The sequence below is a fragment of the Sceloporus undulatus genome, chromosome 5 (genome assembly GCF_019175285.1).
Source record: "Sceloporus undulatus isolate JIND9_A2432 ecotype Alabama chromosome 5, SceUnd_v1.1, whole genome shotgun sequence".
In the NCBI taxonomy this organism is placed as follows: domain Eukaryota; kingdom Metazoa; phylum Chordata; class Lepidosauria; order Squamata; family Phrynosomatidae; genus Sceloporus; species Sceloporus undulatus.
In genome coordinates this window covers 72,970,251-72,995,318 of record NC_056526.1, presented here as the reverse complement: position 1 = coordinate 72,995,318, position 25,068 = coordinate 72,970,251, and the positions used below count along the sequence as shown (strand labels likewise).

Below are 25,068 nucleotides of genomic sequence, written 5' to 3'. Positions count from 1 at the left end.
TACAGCAATTGTTAACTACTTCTAAGGAATAGGCTAAATTATATGCCACCTGTAAATAGACCAATGGCATCACTAGGGGTGGCATCACCTCGTGTGGTAACTCATGGTGTTATCCACCCAAACTCCTCCCATACCATACCATACAGAGTCCTTAGTAATGATTTTTGTACTGATGTTACTCATAAATCATAATTCCCATATATCACTTAATATAATAGTTGTGACTAAAGGGATTATCACACGAGGCACTTACCGCACTGGAACTATTGCCCAAACGCTTCAGAAGCGTGGAGGTGAGATAGCCGCTCGTGCTTCTGAAGTGTCACTGAAGTGTGTGCCGCTCTTCTCCCGTTGATGAATCATTCACAGAGCAGCCATTTCTGTAGTAACAGGAACTTCCGTTACTACAAAAATGGCTGTTGTGCGAATGATTCATAAATAAGAGAAGAGCAGGCCGCCTCAATGATGCTTCAGAAGCACGACTGGCTATCCCACTTCTGCGCTTCTGAAGTGTCTGGGCACCAATTCCAGCACGGAAATGCTTTGTGTGATAATCCCCATAAACAACTGGTAAAATTAAAAGTATACCTTTAAATTGCAATATCAGACACACAGACTAAATGTATTTACATGTACATAGTTTCATGTAGTTAAAATGAAACTTTGGTAAGATATGATGTTTAAAAGATTTTTTTTTAAAATCTAATAAAATTATTTTTTAAAATAAAACTTTAAACTTTAAAATTAAATTTGAAAAAACTGGAATCTCTCTTTTCTCTTCCAACTGAGCCTCACCCCAGTCACATAATCTCTTCAAAATTTTAAAGGGATGCAAGCAAATGCCACAGCACGTTTCTGCCAAAAGGCAGATGTTTGGGGAACTGTAGTGTCACTCCCTTCCTTAGGATGCCACCTGTTGAAGCCTAAACCCCCTGCACTCCCTAGTAAAGCCCTGAAATTGACAAAAACATGTTTAATTAGACATAGATAATCGTTAGCTAAATCTGTCCCTCTAGCCTGGGTATTTCTGCAATGCACACTGATTATTCTCTTTGCAACTCTCCAGAGACACTCTGAAAATTAAATATATTTCATTACAGTTTATTACAAACTGAGCCGTATGAAAGAGATGTGCATAGCCCTCCACTACATGGCAGTATGTGTATAGGCACACTCGTGCTAAATATATATATAAAAAATCCTTGCCTTAAATGAAGAATTTTGTCCACTTGCATGGGATTTTCAGATTGGGAGGGAAAGGACCAGAGAAAGCATTGATGGCTTTCATTTCAGGGAACATGAATCTGCTCTGGGTTTATTAGAGACTTTGATTATCTATTCATGGTGTCTGTGTTTAGAAACAAGTTCAAAGTCTTGGGTAGTTTCTTTAAAGTCTGCAATAAATAAAATAACTGCCATCGTTTGCCAGTGAAAGAGGGGATGAAACATCTATATGTAATCTTTTGTGTAAATGAGAGGAACTGCCAGACATTTTGCACATTCTGCTGTAAAAAGTCACTGGGACCATCCAGTCTTTCAACCATATGCAAATGTGCTTTCTGGTAGGCAGATTACCTCTGAAAGGACTGCTCACAATAATGACATGGCTGTGTTGATCATTACCCACCTCTCTACACATATCTTAAGTGTCTTGATATGCACGTCTTAAATGTGCTGTCTCTGTACAAAACCAGTAGGCAACCCATAATGGCCTCCTTCAATTTTGTCAATGCATGTGTGTCTACACACACACATACTGCATGCATTATATAAATATTAATAATATTAAACAAAGATGTTATCTCTATCATAATAAAACCATATGAGAGTGCATGTGTGTGAGTGTGTGAGCCAAAGAATCACAAACAGAAGAAAATAATTCCTATGTCTGGTATGCAGACACCTAAGTAAGATGTAATGCAAGAGTTCACACAGTGGACAGAAAGATGGATACTAGTCCTTGTGATTAGGATTATGCAAGCAGAAGACTATTTTTGGGTTTGGTGTTAGTCTTCCCATGCAACACTCAGGCACAACAATAGTTTTTTTAAACAATTCTTCAGGATGTAACAGCCATCTTTGGATCTACTGTAGTTCCCATAGTTTACCAGTGTGGCATCTTGATTGCAACAAGTGTAGTACATTGAAAGATGTTCAGCTAGGCTCAACCTCCATGTGAATGTGTCTAGATTTCTGGCAATCACAGCTCACATAGTTCTCTTCCATAAAGATCATACTCTTTGTACAAGATATATGCTTTAAGAACTGGTGGAAGTGGAAGCTTCTTCATTGATAATGCCTTCTGTGTTCTCTCTAGTCCTATGTACTTTCGTATTTTCAGGCGGCACAAATGCTTTAGTGGACGAGGATTCTCTAAAAGACAAAAACAAAACAAAGCCAGGGAGAAACGCAATGGAAACCATACCCTTAAAATGCATTTCCTGTGCTATAGCCACAGCAACATTTAATTCATGATATGGCTTACATTAGACACATATTAGCATATTAGGAGGCTACAATGGCATAAACTGCTCTCAGTGCAGACAAAAAAAAAGTAGTCTACAGAACTGTCTAGGGTCTGATCTTGCCACTATTCCCTATTTTTGAGAGCATATTCATTCCCATGCAGGGAATATATTGGCAGAATATATTCAGTGTATATATCCAGCATGGCATAGTGGTTTGAGTGTTGGACCACAGTTCTGGAGACCAGGGTCTGAAGACTAGGCTCAGCCATGAAAACCCAAGGGATGACCTTGGGCAATGCACACTCTCAGCCTCAGAAGATGGCAATGGCAAACTTCTTCTGAACAAATCTTGCCAAGAAACCCCCATGGTTTACCTTATGTTGGAAGCTACTTGAAGGCACACAACACTAGCCTAAGATACACAATTATGGTTCCAGCACAAATAAAGCCTGCATTTAAATTATTATTTTATAGAGGTGAATTACTGGTACTGTCCCAACAAAATAGTATGCAGTTACCTAATATCTCTCGGATCTCTGTCCATTCTTTTTGTGACTCCAAGACAAACTTGAGTTTTGTGCAAAGAGGAACATAATCCATATAATCTACAAAAATGCGAATTAAACGTCCAACTAAATGTTTCATCCAAGGAACAGTGATAAAGTCACAGAACTGAAAGGAAGCAAGTCTGATGTTATACTAAATACCTTCAGATGTAATTACTGTAATAAAAATATGCACATATTAAAAATAATTATATGCAGGATTCAAAAATACATCTCAAGAGAAAACAATGCAAAGATCCAAATATTATGCCACTGCTTTAAATCTGAAAGAAATTTCTTAATAGGTTACAGCGGCATATTTTCATTTCTACTCATTGATTAGAAAGAAACTGATATTTTATGATGCTGCATTTTAAGGAGCAAGTAGATATGTTATTTAAACTGATGCTGTATTTTAAGGAGCAAATAAATATATTATTTTACATTAATCAATGTTTGCCTTACCAACACCTCAATCTTCAAAATAATTCTACTAATATTGCATTTTAAAGCAAAATAACTGAACAGCTTTTCTTTAAGAGAACAGCAGTATTATTCTTTAAGAGAACAGCAGTATTTTATGGTTACCAAGGAAGGCAAAGGAAGACTGATTTTTTTCCTGCTAAGGCAATTGTCCCTTAATCAAGGAGCTGACAGATAGAAGCCAGTCATCTTTGCTTTTATTAGCCAAGAGGCAACCTGAATGCCATGCAGGGATATTGTTAGTGGACTTATTCAGCTTCCACCATTGTGACATAATAATTATTGATTTGGGCTTTCTACTCACATAACAGTGCATATACTATTGTTAGTATTTCATTAATAATTATGCCCTTGGCTTTAACCATTGGCACAAGGCATCAGAATGATCAGATCAGGTTCTTCTGAAGTCAACGACACTATATTAGTTTGCCTTCAATATATCCATGGCTTCTTGTTTGCAGACAACTGGACCAATTGACCAGTGTTAGGTATGCTTTCCTAAGTACCCTTATCAGCTGCAGTATGAACATAAACCATGTGTTGAGATGTTTTGCTAGCAACTTCAGCCTCACTCTACACTTGGCCTTTGTTATCAGAGCTAAAAATAGAAGCAGAGATGAACATTCATACAGATCTTAGTCTTTTTTTCTTTTCTCCTTTGAAAGCAGTCTAATCACAGTGAATTGTTTCTTAAATCCCACGGTAACCAGTAAAAAAATTGTTATACTTAAAAATGATGATTAAAGTTATTTCAAGATACAATCACCCTCATTTATAGAATGAGGTGGGTGGGAAGCCAGACAATTATGACAATGTCTTCCACTTCAGAATCCTTCCATGTTTTCCCAGAGATAGTGGACTCTGCTTACTCTCTTTATGGTAGATGGAAGTCTTTTAAAAACCTGGGATGGGGATATTCCAAAAGTGTATTCCTGCATGGAAGGGAATTGGACTATATGGTCCTTGTGGTGCCTTCCATCTGTAGGAATCTGTAATTATATTATTCTGTTTTCTTCTATTATTAGCACAAAATGCATCCATTAAGGAAGGAAAAATAAAATAGCTGTACCATTTCTGTCAAAAGGTAGTACTAAGAGCCATCTATCTAGAAGAATACTAAGAAGAGTATACAGGCTGAGACTCCATTATCCAGAATTTTGAAATCCAAAATACTCCAAAAAAACAAAACTTTTTTCATGATAGTGACACCTTTGTTTTCTGATGGTTCAGTGTGTACTGTACAAACTTTGTTTCATGCACAAAATTATTAACAATATTGTATATAAGATTTATTATTATTGTTGTTGTTGTTGTTGTTGTTATGCTTTATTTTTATGAAACATTAATGAATTTCATGTTTAGACCTGGGTCCCATCTCCAAGATATAGGATTATGTACATATATGCAAATACTGTGAGCCCTTGGCATCCACTGGGGTTTGGTTCCAAATCCCTGGATACCAAAATCTGTACATTCTCAAGTCCCAATAAATACAATGGCACAGTAAAATAGTATCCTTTATATAAAATGGCAAAATGAAGCTTTGCTTTTATAAAATTTATATTTTTTGGAATATTTTCCATCTATGGATGAAAAATCAATGGATATGGAGGGCCAACTGTACATGTATTTCAAAATCCAAACAAACAAACAAAAACCCTGAAATCCAAAACACTTCTGATCACAAGCATTTTGAATAAGACCCAACCTATAGAAAGGAAAAATCCCAGAATGTACTTACTGGATTATCTTTAACAACGCAAGATGTCCAACCTGGTAACACATCTTCTTCCAAGGTTGACCACACAAAGGAATTCCCAAAGATGTCACCATGCATGCAGTCAAAACATAGATCCACTTTGTATCCATGGTTAAGTAACATCCTTAGCATTATCTCATCATTCAAAGCATACTGAATGGCACTGGGAAAATGGGTGTCATTCACAAGGTTAAAGTAGCAGTTGACATTTGCACCATAAGAGAGAAGTAATCGTACTATTTCATGGTTCCCAGCTCTCACTGCTACAAGGAGGCAATTGAGGGGGTCTTTGTTTGGGTCTGCACCTGCTTGCAGCAGGATTTCAGTTGAGAGAATGTCATTGTTGGAAACGGCAAAATAAAGCGCTGTTTTCCTTTCATCATCATAACTTTGAGAAATGTGTTCTGCCAGCATGACATTGACATCAAAATCATTTTCAATTAGAAGCTCAAGGCATTGTGGGTTTTGGCCTTCCGCAGCTGAATGCATAGGACTCTGGCCACTTTTCTGAATTGCAGTTTTGGATGTAACTGGAATGAGATATTTCAAAGCTCTGCAAATAAATAAATATGAATTTGACAGATGGCTGAAAAACACAACATTAACATTTCTTGCCCAGAGTGGTATCTTCTGATGCAAGGTATCAGGAGAGTTAACCAGGAGTGGAGAGTCATTTCTCCACAGGGCCTCTAGGCAGCACCAAATGGTGTTTTCCTCAGCAGGGTCCCCCCATACAATTGAAATGCTGCCTAATAAGAAGATGCTAAGGAGAGTAAGCAAAATGGAAGGCTGGATACTAGGGTGAAGGGAGAGACAGATAGCAAGGGGGGGGGGGGAGAATGGAGTGTGGAAAGAAAGAAAAAAGAGGCTACATAGGGGTGGATGGGAAAGCACTATGGTGGGGTGCAGGACAAGGAATCCTAAACCATGTGGAGCTGGTAATTCTGCTAATGTTAAATAAAAATTCATTATTTAGTGTAACCCTACACATGTTTACTCAGATCTAAGTATGTATCTACACTTTAGCAATAGTGCAGTTTGACAACACTTTAGGTGCTATTGCTCCATTCTATAGAATCCCAAGATTTGCCATTTACAAGGTATACAGCCTTGTCTGCCAAAGAGTGCTGGTGCTTCACAAAACTACAAATCCCAGAATTATGTAGAATGGAGCCATGGCAGTTAAAGTCAAACTGCATTATTTCCACAGTGTAGATGCACCTTTTGTCCCACTATGTAAAGTGTGACTTATGCCCAGGTAAGTGTGCACAGAATCACATTCTCAGACTGCATGCTGGGCTGTGAGTGACCTCTCTTTTTCCTTCTTTTGTTTTTGTTTTCCTGTAAGGCACTATATACGTTTATAATGGTCCTAAATGAAACATTTTTACCCCACATGTAAATGTTTTTACCATTACCCATAACTGAGCATTGCAGTATTTAAAATAATAATATAGTGAACTAGGAAAGAACAAGGAAGCATACTCACAGATAATGCCCTTCATATGCAGCTCTATGTATAGGAAGGTGCCCTGCTTTATTAGGCAAATTACCACTTCCTCCATATTCCAAGAGCAAAGCTATACAGTCTGGATTTCCACCTCCAGCTGCTTCAAAGAGGACTGATGAGCCATCATCAGCTGTAGCGTGCACATCACCACCTAGTGGAAGAAGACAAACTAGGCACTTCATACAAAATAATTTGTGTAACCAATTTCTTACTCTATTTAATCATTTCCGATTTTTAAAAAAATTGCCTAAGAGTAGACTAGTACGTCTGATGTTCTTGAACAGTCAGATATGAGGCATCTGTTGCTATAAGTGATGACTATTCACAGTGACATCATTGGCGCCATCAGAATTTGGAAGTACCACCAAATGAAAAGTAAAAGAGGAAGATCATTAATTAAGTCTAGAGTCTTGCACTACTGTTCATGTTTTGCACTACTGTTTGGAAAAGCAACGCAACCAGGTTTTTGTACTGACTGACCACCTATTCTATGCCTGATCCCAAATGGCTAGCTTTTGTTTATTTGTTTGTTTTTAAATATATTTTCATTTTCTAGAATAATATAATATAACTTCTGGCATTTTTATGTAACACAGGAGATTATCACACAGTTCTTAAATAGTGGGAAAAAAGTGGGATTGAAACTGTAATTGTAGGATATTATCACAAGACCTTATGGCTAGGCAGTAAGTATCCTGTAGTCAATCTGTGCTTCTGCCCCTGCTTTTAATGAATGGAAAATCCCATGAATAGCTGTTAGTTCTGCAGTTAACCCATTATTGAATTATGCGCCATAGGTAATTCAGAGAGAATGGGATTTAAATTGGTTTCACTGCATTCCTCCCCATTCCCAATGAAAGCAAGACTTCATGCTGCTGAGGAGGCAATCTGTCTTGGGCAGAAGAAAGGGGGTTTAAAGGGGTTTCACTGACACACACACACACACACACCATATTCCAAATGAAAGCAAGACTTCTTAGTGATGAGGAGACAATCATTTCATCTAGGGCAGGAAAAACGAGATTTAAGGGGGTGCGACTGCACACGCACATGTGCGCACACACAACATTCTCAAAGAAAGCAAGACTTAAATCTTGGATAGCTGATGAGTAAAGAGTGAGGTAGTGCGATAAGATGCATCAGCAACCTGTTATCAATGCACAATTACATCATAGTGTAATAAGAATTGTTGCAGTTTCGGATGTTTAAAAAGCTGCAACAGCATTGGGAGGGATGCTTCATGCAATAATCTCGTATAAAATCATAGTTTTCGATTTGTTCTTGTAATTTTTTAAAAAAATTACCTGTTTATTTGTTGCCTACAGAAAATCAACATCATAGAGTCTGATACTGATAAATGAAAGATCCTTCTGAATGTATGATATCCAACATTGTATAAGCAAGAAAACTGTTTATGCAAGAAAAATTTCCTTCCTATCCTCAACCTGCCTCTGTTTCTCCCAACTCCAGAAGGTTGCCCAAATATCTGGAATCAATTGATGGAGGGCATGGGGCTAAAAGGGAAGCAATTCATCTAGCAAATGGATGCTGTTCCATTCGATGACAAGTGCAAGCATTACAAAATCCCACTTAGCTCTTAGGAAATATGAAAGAATTCACCAACAGTGTTTGAATTATATTTTTGTTTTGTCTTGAACGAAACAAATTTTACTAAGCATGCATTAGAATCATCATAATGTTTCTTGTAGCACTTTGGTAGGCCCAGGCTTAAACCTTTATTGGAAGCAGTAGAATCACTTTTCATTTCAGGTGTCACTTGGGCTGCATCTGCTCTGCAAAAATAATGCAGTTTGACATCAGTTTAACTGCCATTGCTCCATCCTATGGAATCCAGAGATTTGTAGTTTGGGAGGCACCAGAGCTCTCTGACAGAGAAGACTAAATTTCTCACAGAACTACAAATCCCAGAATTCCATAATGTTGAGCTGTGGCAAATCAGTGTCAAACTGCATTATTTCTGCAGTGTAGATTCAGCCTGGGGAGTAGAGGAAAAGGTAAAAGTAAATCTTGGGAAACTTCCATAATTCCCCAGCCAGCATGGCCAGTGGGCATGTGCACTTTTGTAGGATGTAACTTTTCCAAGCTCTTGGAGGCAGGGAACAGAGACCACTATATTTGTATAACCATCTTTCTTGTTTTTAAAATAGGCTGATGCCCCAGTGGCTTTTTTTCATTTAGAAAAGATAAACATTTAAAGAAAGAAAGAAATAGTTGGATACAGATGTTTCTTCAGTAGTCAGTTTTGCCTGTTTATAATGAGAATTCATGTAAGGAAAGTAGGGATGCCATATCCCGCCTGTAGGCGGGGCAATCCCGCTTGGGCAGTGCCAACCCAGTCCCGGTCCGGTTTGGAGCCAAAACCAGGACGGCACCATCCGTGGCCATCTCCACCCCGCGCGTACCGCGGGGGCCTCCAAGGCCTCGCTGGGGCCTGGGAGCTCTCTCTGCGGCCGGAGCTCTGACCGTGGAGACGCTCCTTCCCAGGCCCCAGCGAGGCCTTGGAGGTGGCTCGGCTCCACGATCGCGGAATCTTCCAAGGCCTCGTTGGGGCATAGGAGCGCTCTCCACGGCCGGAGCTCCAGCTGCGGAGACGCTCCCTCCCAGGCCCCAGTGATTGCGGAGTCCTCCAAGGCCTCGCCGGGGCCTGGGAGGAGGAGGAGGCTGCTTGCCACCAAGGTGATGGCTGCGATGACAGGCGGCCCCTGCGCCCCTTCCCGGCCTGAGAGGAAGCCGAGGCTTCCTCCCAAGCCGGGAAGGAGGACAAGGTTTAAAAATATAGGACCTTTTTTTTTTAATTTTCTGGCCAGGAAATTTTTTTAAAAGGTCCTACATTTTTAAACCTTGTCCTACATTTTTCCTGGTTTGGAGGTCCTCGGGTATGGCAACCTTAAAGGAAAGGAAAATGGAAGTAATGAGGTTGTATGCACATGGCTTTCCCCTTATTTATTCGGCACAATTTTCTACTACAAAAATAATATTACATGTTAATCAATTATCTCTTCTACATGTCACAAATTGTCAAGGGTTGTTATATCTTCTTGCTTTCCTAAATTGAATAGCCTTATGAATAGCTATGGTGAAACAGTGAAAAGGAAATGTTTGCTATAGGACCTTTCAGACTAATTTGCTCTTGCTTCAAGGAATTCAAATAAGTATATATAAATCATGCCTCTGTATCATCACTACAGTCTTCCAAGGAAAAATTTGTAGGTGACCAAGGCCAGCTTCATGGCTGAGAACCAGTTTTGCAGAGCTCATCTACCATTTTATCTACAATGGCAGTCATGTATGACCCTTACCAATATTAATGGCTTTTAACAGGTACAGTATTTGCCTGTATATATCCAGTATATACATGTGTATAAGTCAACAAATTTTAGTCAGAAAACTGACCCTAAAAACCTGGGTAGACCTATCCACAGGTCAATGTAAGGACTGTACCTTAACTCTTATGAAAAAAGGAACCATCCTCTTCTCTGAATTGAGTGGCAAAAGACCTTTTTGAATACGTGGGCAAGAAAATGATGATGGTGACAGCCAGGAGTGGCTTAGGAGCTTTCATCTCTCTGTGGAATGGCTCTGAGGAGCCCCACGTAAAGCCCCCTCCTAGCCTGAATGACTCCTGTTACTGGTGCTTTAGCCCTTTAAGTTTAGGGAGTCTATTTATGGTAGTTCCCTCTTCATCCATCCAGCCTTTAGAGTCAGTATTGCCAGCATTTCATAAGTTCTTTGGCATCATTTTCTGTTACTTTGTCCTTTACAGTCTTTGTTACATGCCCCTAAGTTTTACTATTGACTTGTCAAAATCCATAATTTTGGCCCCAAAACCTGCCCTCAACTTATACATGAGGCTGACTTATACACAAGTACATATAGGCCTGTTACAGACAGCCAAAATAAAGCTGCTTCGAGTCACAGTGGAGGTATGGTGTTTCAATGATGTATGCGTCCTAAGAGTCCAGAAGTTGCACCAAAGCCACGCTCCAGCCCTAAGGACTGGAGCATGGCTTTGGTGTGGCTTCTGGACTCTTAGGACGCATGCATCACTGTAACAGGCCATAGTAAGTAATTATTGGCTGAAGTGGACACAAAAACTTTCTTTGTCATGTGCTACTCAGATGATATGGTTTACTTTGTCACTTGGTACCAAACATTTCCAGGAATCGGGGAGGGGGGGGGGGGGAAGAAAAATACAAGAAGTGCACCTTCTCAAATAGATCCTGGCTAAGTGTCCAAGGACCATTTTGAGGTATACTAGTGGTAGGTTTTTATCCTCCAGATAGAGCTATTGACAGAGGAAGCTTATAAATTTATTGAAGCAAATATAAAAAGAGACAGACAACCTGTTTGTAGCAGAAGATGTCATTGGTTAAAAGCATTCCCACAGTTCTCAACACACCTTTGTGAATTAGATGCTCTAGCACATCACATTGGCCATATTCAGCTGCCACTCCTAATGGAGTTACCCCATATCCATCTCTCAAGTGTACGTTCCCACCATTCTTCAAAAGAAGAGCAACAATATCATTCCGACCCTGTTTTGCAGCTTCATGCATTGCTGACCAACGTTTTACACATGGCTGGTTGACTGTGCAGTTGTACTCAATCAGAGCTGAAGCCATTTCGTGTGAGCCCTGTTTCACTGCTTGAAATGTAAGAAGACAAAAAATAGTTTAGATGTAGCATTTAAAAACTGTCAATTGTGCAATGATTTTTTTTACTGAGTTCTTTACTAAAGGTAAAGGGATTTTAATTTGAAAGAATACCTAAGTTAAAAGAGCACTTGACACTATGTATTTATTAATTAAAAAATTATATTCCACCCTATATCATAAGATTTCTGCATTGTTTACAATCAAAACAGTTTAAAGATAGTGGCTGGAATTCACGACCACAGTTAAGAATGTGTAACTCAGAGTTTCACATCTGTGACTGATCTGCATTCATGATCCCTACATATTGAATAGTGTCAAGAAGATGTAGAGATTGTAAAAATGCCCCAGTCCTGACCTACCAGGCACCAACAACAGAAGTCTATTCTCCTGTTGATTCGAGTATAGCATACTGACATTTCCACCCCGGATCTGTGAGCAGTTTGTGGTGTGAAGAGGAATTGGGACAGGAATAATGCTTCTGATTGTAGCATTCAAGATTGCATCAGTCTGCTGTGTCCCAATTAAGTGGAAAACAGACCCCCCCCCCCAAAGCATATTATTAATACAAAAATAAGCAACTCAAAAGGTGAAGGGCTGTGATACTGTTTGGACTGTCTGTTAGGTATTCAGTAATGATGGAGGCTGGTTGATATCCCTGGGGAGGGAGTTCCACAATCGAGATGCCAAAACAGAAAAGACTAAGTCTTTTCTTTTCACTAACCTAGTCCCTTGGACTGTTGCGACAAACAACAACTTCCATAGAAGAAACTAAAATTATGGCTTTGTCTACATCAGAGAAAATGATATTTCAGATATGCTGGACGCAAACCATTTAAGGCTTTATAAGTCAGAACCAACATCTTCAATTCACCTTGGAAGGCAGCACAGTTGGATCAGAATGGGTAATGCCTAGGCTCTCACACCAGGGAGCAACCTGACCACAATATTTTATACTAGCTGTAGATTCTCAGCACTTTTCAAGGGCTGATCCAAGCAAAGTGCATTACAGTAGTCTAATGAAGAAATAATGAAATAATGAATCATTGTAACAACCTCCAGCTTTCAGAGAAAATGTGCAGTTGGTGCACCTGCTGATGCTGAACACAGCCACTCCTGGACATATCATCCCTCCTCAAACCTGAGATATTATCCTGGTTCAGGGCTTTGAGCTTTTAACGCTTAAAACTCTGGTTTGTATATGCTGATTTAAATATTTGATTTAACGAATGCAATGGAGAAGAATTTTGTCTCGGTTTTCTAGCAATTTATATAGTACAGAAGAGGGCAAATTCCTGATGCAGAGGGTTAAAGATAACCTCTGCTAGATTTCAGAGAGCTAGTTGCTCTTTCCCTGATGTGCCACTCTTAATTGTTCCTATTTATTTTAATAAAAAATAATTTATTTTACTTATCTTCTAGAAACTTTGTGGAGGATTTTGCTCTCCTCATTTAGTTTCAGGAGCAGTAGAAGTTTATGCCTCCATTGTCACTGAGCCACTAGTGCTCTGGACTTAGCTAAACTTTACAGAAACTATCAAAGTTCTTTATCCTTCTTCCCAAAATACATCTAGGAGAGTTCTTTTTGAGTGTTCAGACTCAAAGCTGGAGCAGATTCCTTACTCCTTTCACTGGCCTCTGTTCCCCAGGAGGAAGCCTTTTTTTCAAAATGAGAAGTGATGAGAAATCATTTCTAGCTTTAAAAAAAAGATCCCCAGGGCTAGAACAGCTTGCTACCACTCCCAAAAAGAGAAATGGCCCCCATGCCCCCTAATGGTGCAAGAGACATTTTTCAGTTAATTTTTATTCTGAAAAATCTGGGTGATGTATGGAAGAAACTGCAGGGCCCTGGCACCCGTGGGCAGCACTTTTCCAACCTCTTTCTAGTGAGTTCCTTGTTAATTTGGGCACCAATCAAGAGGTTATGGCGGGGGGGGGGGGGTCAGGATAACATGCAGTTTTCTGTGGCTCCAAATAATACAATTTTTGATGCCTTTTAGAAACTGAAGAAACAACCCAGCCTACTGAACTGTTCCCTTTTCATTCCTCTACTGATTTGTACGTGTGTGCTTTCAAAATAAGCACAGAGCAGTACAGGGACAAAGAGGAATAATTCAGAGTCACAGAAAAACAAAATGAAATGTAATTTAAGAGCAGATAATAGCCTAAATACCAAAGGCTCCTGTGATTAGAGGTTTGTATGCTGGGCTTCCAGATTTCCTTGTAACAGTACATTTTATTTTTGTATTCTGCAAGAATTGGTATTAAAAAAAATCACACCACCAAAAGTCATAAATGAGATGATTACCAATCAGAAGAGGCGTTTCTCCTTTTCTGTTAGTAGTATTGGGCCATACCCCCTTTTCCAATAACGTCTTGACATTTGCCACATGGCCAGACTTAGCAGCTAATGTCAAGGGTGTCTCTCCATCACCTGTTTTATATTCCCACATAGATTTATAAGACGCTAGAAATAATTTTGAAACAAAAAAACTGTGTAAGTATATTGTCACATGAAAAATTATATAAAGAAACAAGAATAACTGTGGAAAGACACATGAAAGTTGTTTCAGAAACTGAAAACATCTAGCTTATCAACCAGTCTTATAAGTACTGTAGATGAATTTATTTACTTAACTGATAACCTACTTTTCTCCCAAATGGGACCTAAGATGGATCATACATGGTTTAAAACAAGTACAGTTGCCCCTCTGTTTGTGAGGACTTCAGATCCGCAACCCTCACTTACTCATGAGGAGCAAATGGAGGGAGTTAAAATGGGGTGCGCCTCCCCATTCAAGCCTATGGGGCTTGAATATGTGAGAGTTTCCGGTTTTAGGAGGGTCCAGAATGGATCCCCTGAGAAAACGGAGGGCTGATTGTACATGAATTAAAAATTAGTAGTAAAAAAGTAAAAGCATCTCAGAGGTAGGCAATGACAACCCTCCACTCCCCAGGACAAATTTTGCCAAGAAAGTCTCCTTCACCATAGGGTTGCCATAAATTGGAAATGACTTGAAAGCTTAGATTGAAAAGGAACAAAAAGCTATAAAGAAACAATTACAAAGATAAGCCAAAGAAACGATTAAATCTTGTAACTACTAAAGTATTTATATATCGTATCCATCTTGCATGCCATCCATTGAGAAAGTTATTGCATTCAACCTGATTTGTTCAACAAGCAGTTGCCTGAAGTGCTTAAAGAAACATATTCAAAATGCTACCAATAGAGAATAAAGTCTTTTAGTTTGGAACACAACAGATAGTTGGTGTGTGGTTGTGAATGAGTAATTAGCGCCAAGTGGTGGTGGTGGGAAATTTGAAGACCCAGAGGGCTGTCATCTAAAGAGAGTTTAACTGTAGGTGGCACTAGAGGTGAGAACTGAGATTGAATGTTGAGTCACAAATTAGGTGGCAAATGGGTGGGATAGTTGCCATCCCGTGACATACTGGTGGCAGCAGTGGGACACAGTGAAAAGGAGTGAAAGGTTTTAAGCAATTTTGACAATGCCACATTGTCACCATCACAAATAATCTATTTTAACTTACCATCTAATATTACTTCAAGTATTTGCTGAATTGGCTGCGCAGCAGCTTCATGTATAGGAAACCAACCTCTCTCGTCAGCTTCATCCAAAGCATATTTGCATTTCACATATTTTTGAAGATCATAGACTTGACCTAAAGGAAAAAAATTAATAAGACTAATGCGGAGGGGAGAAATGATAAATTCATGATAAACAAAATTGACTGTTGCCCTTCAAAAAGACAAAAGTACTGCCTTAAAGACAATGGTCAAGATCCCGTTCAACATTTCTATAATGTAAATATGCACTAATGCTGATATATGAAGCTGTATCATTGCATAAGTGATTGTGCAACTGAACTATTAGGAACCAAGAGGAATAAGTAATTCTGCAACCATTAATGTTAGGAACATGTCCTAGCAATGGTACGCACCAAATAAGTAAACGTGAAAGGGAGGCAAAATCAGGGCATTGCCCACACCTAGAATAAGAATTTCTCCCCCCCCCCATGATTTTTCTTCTCCCCCCCAAATTTCTAACATTGCAGAATTACACAATGAAAATCATGCACACCTAGAACTCTTCTGTTTGCTGTGTTTGCATTCCTTTGGGAACATTGTCTGCCCCTTTTCTTTGCATTCTATTTCTAAAACTGAAGTTTTAAGTTACCCAATTTCACTGACAATTTCAGTGGGGTGAGCAGATTTTTTTAGAGGGGTACAATGCCCTCATTCCTCATAGCTACAGTGATGGTGTACCTGCACGCATGTACCTGCATGCAAACATACTCATTCATATACAGGGAAAATGTAGTTTCCTATGATCCCTTGAATACACAGGGGACCCATTTGCACAAATTTGCCTTTCCATAGGGACTGAGAAAGTGCATGTTTTGGCACAATGAGGGTTATTCCAGGACAGTGGGCCCTTGTTATCCTCTAGGGTTTCATTCCAGGACCCCTTGTAGATACTGAAATCTGTGGGTGCTCAAGTCCCATTAAATACAATGGCCTAATAAAACAGAATCCCTCATATAAAATGGCAAAATCAAAATTTGCTTCTTAGAACTTATATATTTTTAAAATATTTTCAAACTGAAGATGCTTGAATCCATGGATATGGAAGGCTGACTGTATTAACTACATAGCAGATTCTTGGCTAGTTCTGGGATTGGGCAGTCACATGTTATCAGTCTCCACTTCGCTATCCCCAAACAATCAGGTTTTCTTCCCCCCCCCCCCTTTCCCCCCCCCCCCCACTTTTTTTCCTTTGTTTCATTAAATCACATAGTCATCATTGCTAAATTGTGGGCCAGAACAGACAGGCCAAAATAAAGTTGCTTCGGGTCACTTTAGCATGGCTTTGGCACAGCTTCTGGCCTCTTAGGACACATGCATCATTTTTAAACAGCATACCTCCAAAGTGACCCAAAGCAACTTTATTTTGGCCTATCTGTTCAGGCCTTGTGTTACAACTAAAAACAAGTACAGACACACACACACACGGCATGCTGGGTAGGGTATGTATAGGATTGGGAGGCAAGGTTGAGGGGGAGTCCAGAAGAGAGCCGAGGGACTGTCGATGGCTGAAGCAGCTCCAGTGTTTATTTTTGCTAACAGTAGGATTAAAATGGCAAAGAAATGCAAAAAAGTACAATCAGTGACAATCAATAATAAGTTTAAATTCAATTATCATTCATAATAACAATAACTGATACTAATACAATTCTCCCAACACTGTTGTAATTTAATACTTGTACCTTCTCTTATGGCAGCTATAAGTTTCCTGTTTTGATCACTGACTGGAACAAACCTATTGAAGAAGTGATAGAAAAGATATAAATTATCTCACACACCACTGTTTTTATTTCATTAAATGTAGCTGATGTTTCACAGTGTAAGTCTTAAGAATTACAAAAGTGCTTTTAATAGCAAGGTGAATGTATGTGTATGTGTGCATGCAGTTCCTAGTCAACACAAAAAGTAGATGCATACAAGGGTGAGATTCACAATATTTCTCTACAATGTCTTCTAGTCATTTAATTGTGATCTCCAAGACCAACTCAAACATGCCATCTATATGCCAAGCCTCTTTAATGGACTTTTATATGTTCTTTTAAAAATATTAATATACATCCTAAATCATCAGATTGAGTCAGGCCATCAATAAAAAAAATCAGACTATAATATGTATTGCACATAATATCTTATGTACTACCATGCTGCCAAAATACTAGGAATGGCACCTACAAGTGACTTCAAAGCAACACACTACAGATATGAGGGAAACAGATTAAAATATTCAGGGATTATAGTGTCAAAGATTCATAACTTGGCAATAAGAATGCTACAAACCTTGTTTCATGACTGGGCAAAGAGGTTTGTTGACTTCTTTGATTTTCAAGAGATGCCTGGATGCTAAACTGAATGGCATAGTCAGTGAGGTGGTCTTCCTCAGACTCCTCATTGTCATCCATTTTCCTAGTATGTTTTAATCAGCTGTTTTCTAGCTGCAAGAATAAATGGAAGGACACATTTTGCCTAATTGTTCCAAAGAGAACTGACCTGTTAGTAATTGCTTTCTAAAAAGAGAGTGGATTAATGGACACATAAGAATATATCAGAAAATACAGCGTCTTAACTTTAGATGAGGTAACAGAGAAGAAAAGCATAGGGAGATTAAGTATGGACCCCCCCCCCCCCCATGTCAAGTCATATTTCTGGGCACCATGTTTTCCCAATACCTGTAAATTGAAATCCACTGTGCGCAATTATAAAGAAATGCAAAATCTCAGGCTACCAAAGTAAACAATTTATACAACTAAACTGACCAACAGTTTTAGTCAACTCACTCTTCATTCTTCATATTAAAAAATCATGCACAAGTATCTGATAAACTCAAGATTTGAATTCTGGACTTTTCCAGTTCTGAATCCTAAAGATTTAACTTTACATATGTGAAGGGCCTTTTCCAACAAATAAAAACTCCACTGCAGCATCCCTTTCCTTTCTAGGGAATGAGGCACATGACTTTATTTCAGCAATCAGATCTTGGACACAATTATTCCCACAAATAAACAAAGCATCTGTATGCTCATGCATCTCTTTATTTTTAGTACTGAGGAACAAGGCTTAACATAGATAATACAGTAATAGAAAATACCATGCTTCTTCTGTCCTCAGGAGAGGGAAATTCCATTATAAACATCTTGTTTGTTGTTACCCGCTTCTCTCCAATACAGGGAGAGACAGGATATAAATAATAATAACAACAACAATAATAATAATAACAACAACAACAACAACAACAACAATAATTAGTTAGCTCAAGCAAGTTCGAACAGCTATAAAACTTTAGTAGAACAAAGGGTCTGTACAGATAGTCCAAAATAAAGCTGCTTTGGGTCACTTTGGAGGGATGCTGTTTAAATGATACATGCGTCCTTAGAGGCCAGAAGCTGTGCCAAAGCTGTGGTGCAGCCCTTAGGATTGCATTATTTTAACAGCATACCTCCAAAGTGACCCAAATCAGCTTTATTTTGGTCTGTCTGTATGGGCCCATAGAATCCAAACCGCTCATGCTACACACAAGCCTTAAGCAAGGTCAGGTGATACCAAAGAAAATCTTTCTGTTTAGCATAGTCAATGCTCAAGTTGCTCCAAGCAAAATGATTATACAGTGTTTTCAAGATTTTGGGAAGCAAGATACTTTCACCTTTTCTCTCATGTTCAATTTCCACATGTTGGGTATAGGTTTGATTTCCTACTGTGATAAATTACAGATATAAATATTGGGAATATTTAGAGTTCATCACAAATTACTATAGAAACTACCATCTTTAGTTGAACTGATGACACAAGCCATTTCCTGCTATTCTAGTACAACATATTCTAACCCTAAGCAGAACTTCCTAACCTTAAGCTAAGCTTCAAAGAAAGACTGGTCCTTACGAGCCTCACACTAAAACACTTTCAGCAACTGAACTACTAGATCTTAATTGTTTCAGTATTATAGGTGGTAGCCTATTAGTAGTTAAGATGCATCATGAACTCATGCTGCCAAACTGTAGCTTACAAATCCTAGGCTCCATTAAGGAACCTATCAAAAAGATTGTAGGGCTTGGCCTCTGACTTCTTCCAGGACATACTGTGATCTCTGCTACTACCTCAATGAGATTACTTCCAGACATCACTTAGGTTGAAGAACATTTGACCAAGAACTGACAGTCCTACATCTAGATTGTGCAAGTGAAACCGGATTTCAGGATGGATTCTCCCAGATCTTTAGATAATGACGTTCCTTCCAAGAGTAACAGTGCTTCTGCTGCTCTGATCAGGACATGACTTTTGCTTCAACATTGATGCAAAAGGAGGAGATATAATGTTCCAGATTGGATTTACGGTAAGTGATGCAGGAAACCACCTTGTTCATCTAGACTTGTGAGGCACCAAGCTTTGTAATTAACTCTCCACTTATAAGCTGTTTGTTTACTTGATGTCATTGAGAAAACCAGTTAGTTAGAAGACTGGGTAGTAACAAATAATATATTGACATATTAATAAGTTGGCTTTCAAGGTTCTAGATCTACTCTTGATTGCTTTCTTTTATATCTAACACAACAATAGTGTAGATTACATCAAACTCTCTATGTAATCTTAGACTAGCATTTCATAATATGCCCAAAAAATGGATTTGGAATTTACAAAACTGAAGATCTGTACTTAGATAAATGTGTATTCTTTGAAGGCTCTTTATACCAAGACCTCATTTACAATTAGTGTTGGTGCCCATTAAGCATTTCCAGTTGTATCAAATCCACAAGGCTATCAGTCACCAATACATCCTAGTTTTTCTGCATTTAGATGATATGATTTTACATCTGTCTGGTTTGAAATGTTTCCCATCCAAAATAGTTAATACACAATATTTCTACTTCATTGTATTATTCTGTATCAAAGCTGAGGTTCTGCATCCCTTCAGGTCTTGCTGAATTCCTGTTCCCCAAAGCCCTAGCCATTCTGTCAAATAGTCAGATATGATGGGAGTAGTAGTTCATCAGTATCTTAAGGCAATGGGGCAATGGTTTTACACAGATATGTCGTATCCTTCGTTAAGGGATGTTTTATAATAGAATTAATGCCTCAACTTCCTATTCTGCACTTGGTAGTAATTTAATTCTGTTTTAATGTACTACAGTATTTTTTGAATACTGTAGTAAGTAAACACTTGAACAAATCAAGAAAATGCTTCAGAGCCCCCAATCACCTTAATCTGTTTTTCAAGTCATGACATTACTTTTTACTTTTACTTCCAAGCTCTGGGTTTGATTTCCATGGGAAGAAAGTTATCAGAGTCTTATTGGCATTTCATAATACTTGTCTCTATGTGCAAAAATAGAGACACACAAAGGCAAATTCTAAACATTTCAACAGTAAATCCATTTCAACCACTTCCATGGTAGGTGGAAAGTACACTGAGATGTTTACGGAGCGCAATCTCAGCTCCTTCTGCATTTTCCTCTGGCTCACTCAAGCTGTGATGTGTTCTTTTCACACGCACATTTTGATCTCTTCCTCCCACTCAGCAGCAGAAGTCTAGATGAGTCATCTACTATCATAGCCTTCTCATGTCCCATAGAGATACATCATCACACTCTTGTCGAGGGCAGATAAAGCCTCCGATGATATGCCTTTACCAAGATCAGCTAATTTCCTGGAAGAATCCACAAATATATCTGCTCACAGATATACGGTAGCAAGCTAAAATGATATTGCTTCATTTCTAGTTCAAGGTGATTAAAAAAAACACCCAAAACAAATAAACAATGTTATTTTGCATTCTGGGGTTATATATCACCTAAAGCTTAGCACTTCAAAGTCCACAGATTTCAATGAGAGACAATTTATTTAAAATCCTCCCGACAACTAAATTCACCACAATGATTTAAATGCTCATAGAAAGGGACATTCTGTGTACTGTGTCCATTTAGCAAACTGGACAGGTTTTTAATGTGACAGATGAAATTAGTTAACCATTTCCAATTAGCACATGAGTGAACTAAGCATCTCTACCAGTTTTTATAATAAGGGAACAGAGGAAGAAACATGCAGGTTAGATTTATTTACAGCAACACTGTCTACTATTAATTGCATTCTATATTTGGATTTATTCCTAACTTAGCATTTCTAATTTCACACCACTGCAATTAGAGTAAATGACAACCCACAGATAAAGGAAGATTCTCACCTTTTCAAAATCTTGCTATTGTTTTATTGGGCCCTGAATTTCAAACATGCAGGCATGGGCCTAGCAAGAGATGGGTCATGTGGCATTTCTAAAATTAACAACACAGTTGGTAGTTAAATTAAGGTCTGACCTTATGCAACTGAAACATAAGTGGCCCTGCAGGAAAGTATGACACTGTTTCTCTAAAACCTCATTAAAAGTAACCTGAGGTCTGAGTGGTGTACAGCCATAGCCTGGACCAATTGGCTCTTTAAGACATCTAATAATCTGTCATCTCACCGTACATTTAGAATTCTGATTGAACTGTTTGCAATGGTTCTGATTAACTGTAACACAGAAAGGACTGCATCTAGACAGATTCTAAAAGCCATTAATCCACTTTGATGGATGAATATTAAAAATACTTAAATGCTCAAGCTTAACCTATGAAATAACTGAGATCTCATATTTGAACCTGAAGTTATTCTAATGACACTTGATCTTAAGGACTTACATATAGTTATACACTATCTTAGTTCCTTTAATACTGGAATTATGACGTGTAGCACTAATATCCTATCCTATCAGTACAAGTGGCTCCATATAGGGTAGCCAAATTTTCTCGGGCCCTCAGGGTGAGAGTACTATTTTGAAAGACCTATGTACTCTCTCTCTATCTCTCTGTGTGTGTATGCATGCATGTACAGTATGTATAATTTATTAGAATTGCTTTTGTATTTGAATGGTATACTCTGCAACTGTAGTTGATACATGTTAACATCACAAGGGCACACCTCCTGTGACATCCTTAAATCTCATTTCCCACCATGAAATGTTAGAGCCTAGACTAGTCCTGGAATGTCAATCCTATTAATGAACTCAGCAAGGTGGATGCTTCAGTGGATTGTATTTGCAGAAGTTTGGCAACGAGTGTTGTTGTTGGACTTCTCATCCATCTTGTATTTATAATCACATATGTTTTAGTGTGCTTTAAGACCTACCTATTAAGGTCTACATATAGAGTAGTGGTATTACAGGCCTGTTGCATTCTGTCAGTATACTTCTTGGAGAGGCATCAGGGCATCTCTGTGCAAAGTAGAGACATGGCAACATAACAATAAACTTGGTGCAGCTGGAGATAGGCTTTGCCAGCCTTTGTACTGATAAGGACAGGAATCTTTTCTCTTCCTCGGACCTAAGGGGAAGGAGAGGAGACTCTCCCAACCTTTACATGTCATGGTAGTCTCTAGAAATCCCATCCTATTAGGGTATATAACAGTAGTTTCATTGTCAGAAAAGGAATACTAGTGCCATGTCTATGGAGGTCCATTGACGCTGATCAAGTTATTGATGGCACTTTGCAGGGACAACCTGCACGTAAAGTTGTGCCGGTATTCTGCTGCAGAGAAACAAGAATCCTTTCTTTGCTTTTATTTCTGTTATTGTTTTCTTTTTCCATCTGTTTGTAATCAATAAAGCTATAAATTATATTATCAGAGGCTTTGTTTTACATAATGAAACTAATTTGAATAGAAAATGAGTGGATCAGATCCTTCAGAGTGCTACACACACACATTATCTTCAGGGTGAGACTTTCTCTCACAGCTACACTTTAAAAACAATGCAGTGTGACACCATTTTAAGTGTTGTAGCTCCATCCTATGGTATCTTGGGATGTGTAGTTTTACTAGATCTTTTGCCTTCTCTGCCCAAAAGTGCTGGTGCTTCACCAAAGTACAAATCCTGGGATTCTGTAGGATGGAGTTGTGGCAGTTAAAGTGGTGTCAAACTACATCCTTTCTATGTGTAGATGCACCCTTAGTTCATAAATCATAAGCAACCCCTGCTCATCAGTGTAAGCCATCATCAGGCTATACTTTCTTCCTCTCTAGCAAGATATCATTTGTACATCCTTCCTCTCCACCAGAGGAGTCAAAGGCAGGGTGAGCCAAAGGTCCGGACCACTGGCTCCAATTTAAGGGGCTGGTCATCTTACAAGGCAGGATGTAAAGCCAAGCATAAAGATCCTGAACTAGGTAATAAATTAATTGACGATCTGGGGAGATCTGGAAGAACTCACGGAGAGATGAGTAATCATTCGGAAGTGTGGTTTTCAGTGAATAGGAAGTTTATGGATTTAAGTTAGCCTTCTCAAAAATGGCTGCCAAAAATGGATGTGTGTGGAGGTTATATAATAGTTTAGTATTCAGGAGCTGACATCTCGTCCCTCCATTCCATGTATATCTTTGCAACTCTGCTCTCTCTCTCTCTCGGTCTCTTAGTCTAACTGCCTATTTTAAACAATTTAACTTCATAGTTTATATTTGGACTTCAACTCCCAAAACACCTATCAAGAGTAGCCATTGTCAATGCTAGGGTTTGCAAGCCATACAAAGTATTTTTTTCCAGCATGGGATTTGTTCTCCTCGCAAAAATACCATTATATTCTCCGACTGCCCCAATTTAGCAGGGACAGTACCAATTAATCTTCTGTCATCCCACTTCATCAGCTGCTCCTAAATTATCACAGTTTCTCTCTTACAACTCAACGCTTACTTGAGTTGTTCCAAACTGAGTCCAAATTGTGAAGTTGAAGGCTTTCACGGCTGGCATCCATAGTTTTTTGGGGGTTTATCGGGCTATGTGGCCATGTTCTAGAAGAGTTATTTCCTGACATTCAGCCAGCATCTGTGGCTGGGATCTTCCAAATTGCCCAAGTAGCTCAAGTCACTCCATTAACTCTGAGAGGGACTAAAAGAGAATGAAAATTTGACTTTCATTGTAGGTCCAGGCAAAAGCAAACTGCTGCATCCTCTCCTAGCTTGTCACATCTTCTTCATCATCATTATGTTTTGCCATCTTATTTTATCCATTATCTATTATTTATTGCATTTTTTTATGGCATCTTTCTCCCAAAAAGAGACCCAAGGCGGTCCACAAGATAAAACATCTTTAAAACAGTTTTTTAAAAAAACAGTTTAAAGTAACACAGTTAAAACAGTATAAAATTAAGCTTAAAAACATACAAAAGTTAAAACACAAAATCTAATACAGCTTGACCACACTCTGATGCTGTTTGGCCAAACATGGTTTTCATGATGTGCAAAATGTTGGAGCACATGCTGTCCTGGGTTTGTTGCACCATTTAAATGTCTTTAAATCAGGTGAAGGGCCAACTATATATCCATCCTAGGGAATCTTGGGATTTCTAGTTTTACAAGGTCTGTAGAGTATTCTAGGGGTATCAGTGATGAAGAAGCCAGTGTGACTTTGAAAGCTTGTAATTGTGCATTTTGTTAGGCCCCATAAAGGTATCATTGTTTGGATGTTATTGGAAGGTCAATGGTTCCCAAACTGTGGTCCTCCGGGTATTTTGGACTTCATCTCCCAGAATCCTTGACTGTTGATCAAGCTGGCTGGGGCTTCTGGGAGTTGAAGTCCATAAAACTTGGAGGACTCACTGGTCTATAGCCTTCTTTGACAGAGACCACAAAACTACAAATCTCAGGACTGTGTAAGATGGAGCCATGGCAGTTAAAGTTCTGGTGCCAAACTGCATTATTTCTAGAATGGTCCCCAGACTGTGCCCTTTAAGGGATTTTGGACTTCAGCTCCCAAAATCCCAGGCCATTGACCAACATGGCAAAGGCTTCTGGGAGCTGAAGTCCAAAAGCTCTTAAAGGGCACAGATGTTATTTTCCACTCACTCACTGGTAAACAAACAGACAAAGACCCTTCCTGATTGGTCATAATTGCTGCCCATCATTTAAACGTTGAAGGCTGGATTGCTTCGCAGCCGGAAAGCTCCGTCTGATTGGTTGTACTCAATCAAGCCCCGCCTCTCCCTGCTCACTGAGAGACAGAGCACAGAGGCAGCT

General features: G+C 38.9%; 1 protein-coding gene across 3 annotated transcripts; it reads right to left on the bottom strand.

The window, feature by feature from the left end:
- Positions 1 to 767: 767 nt before the first annotated feature.
- Positions 768 to 24,307, bottom strand: ASB15 (ankyrin repeat and SOCS box containing 15). 3 transcript variants are annotated; one of them, XM_042466542.1, is made up of 10 exons: positions 24,217 to 24,307; positions 17,320 to 17,474; positions 16,725 to 16,777; positions 14,988 to 15,119; positions 13,747 to 13,905; positions 11,186 to 11,431; positions 6,745 to 6,916; positions 5,238 to 5,808; positions 2,987 to 3,140; positions 768 to 2,373 (listed from the first exon to the last, which is right to left on the bottom strand). In XM_042466542.1, the coding sequence occupies exons 2-10, from the start codon at positions 17,439 to 17,441 to the stop codon at positions 2,201 to 2,203; spliced, it is 1,782 nt and encodes a 593-aa protein (XP_042322476.1). In that variant the 5' UTR covers positions 17,442 to 17,474; positions 24,217 to 24,307; the 3' UTR covers positions 768 to 2,200. The 3 variants fall into 3 exon arrangements, with proteins under 3 accessions (XP_042322476.1, XP_042322474.1, XP_042322475.1); XM_042466540.1 differs by lacking the exon at positions 24,217 to 24,307 and adding an exon at positions 23,747 to 23,961; XM_042466541.1 differs by lacking the exon at positions 24,217 to 24,307 and adding an exon at positions 21,212 to 21,321.
- Between the last annotated feature and the right edge of the window lie 761 nt (positions 24,308 to 25,068).

Coding starts and splice junctions, on each gene's coding strand:
- ASB15 (XM_042466542.1), bottom strand. CDS start 17,441: ATGGATGACAATGAGGAGTCTGAGGAAGACCACCTCACTGACTATGCC. Junction 16,778..17,319: donor TTGCCCAGTCATGAAACAAG/GTTTGTAGCATT, acceptor CTTCTTCAATAG/GTTTGTTCCAGTCAGTGATC. Junction 5,809..6,744: donor GCATATGAAGGGCATTATCT/GTGAGTATGCTT, acceptor ATTTATTTGCAG/AGCTTTGAAATATCTCATTC.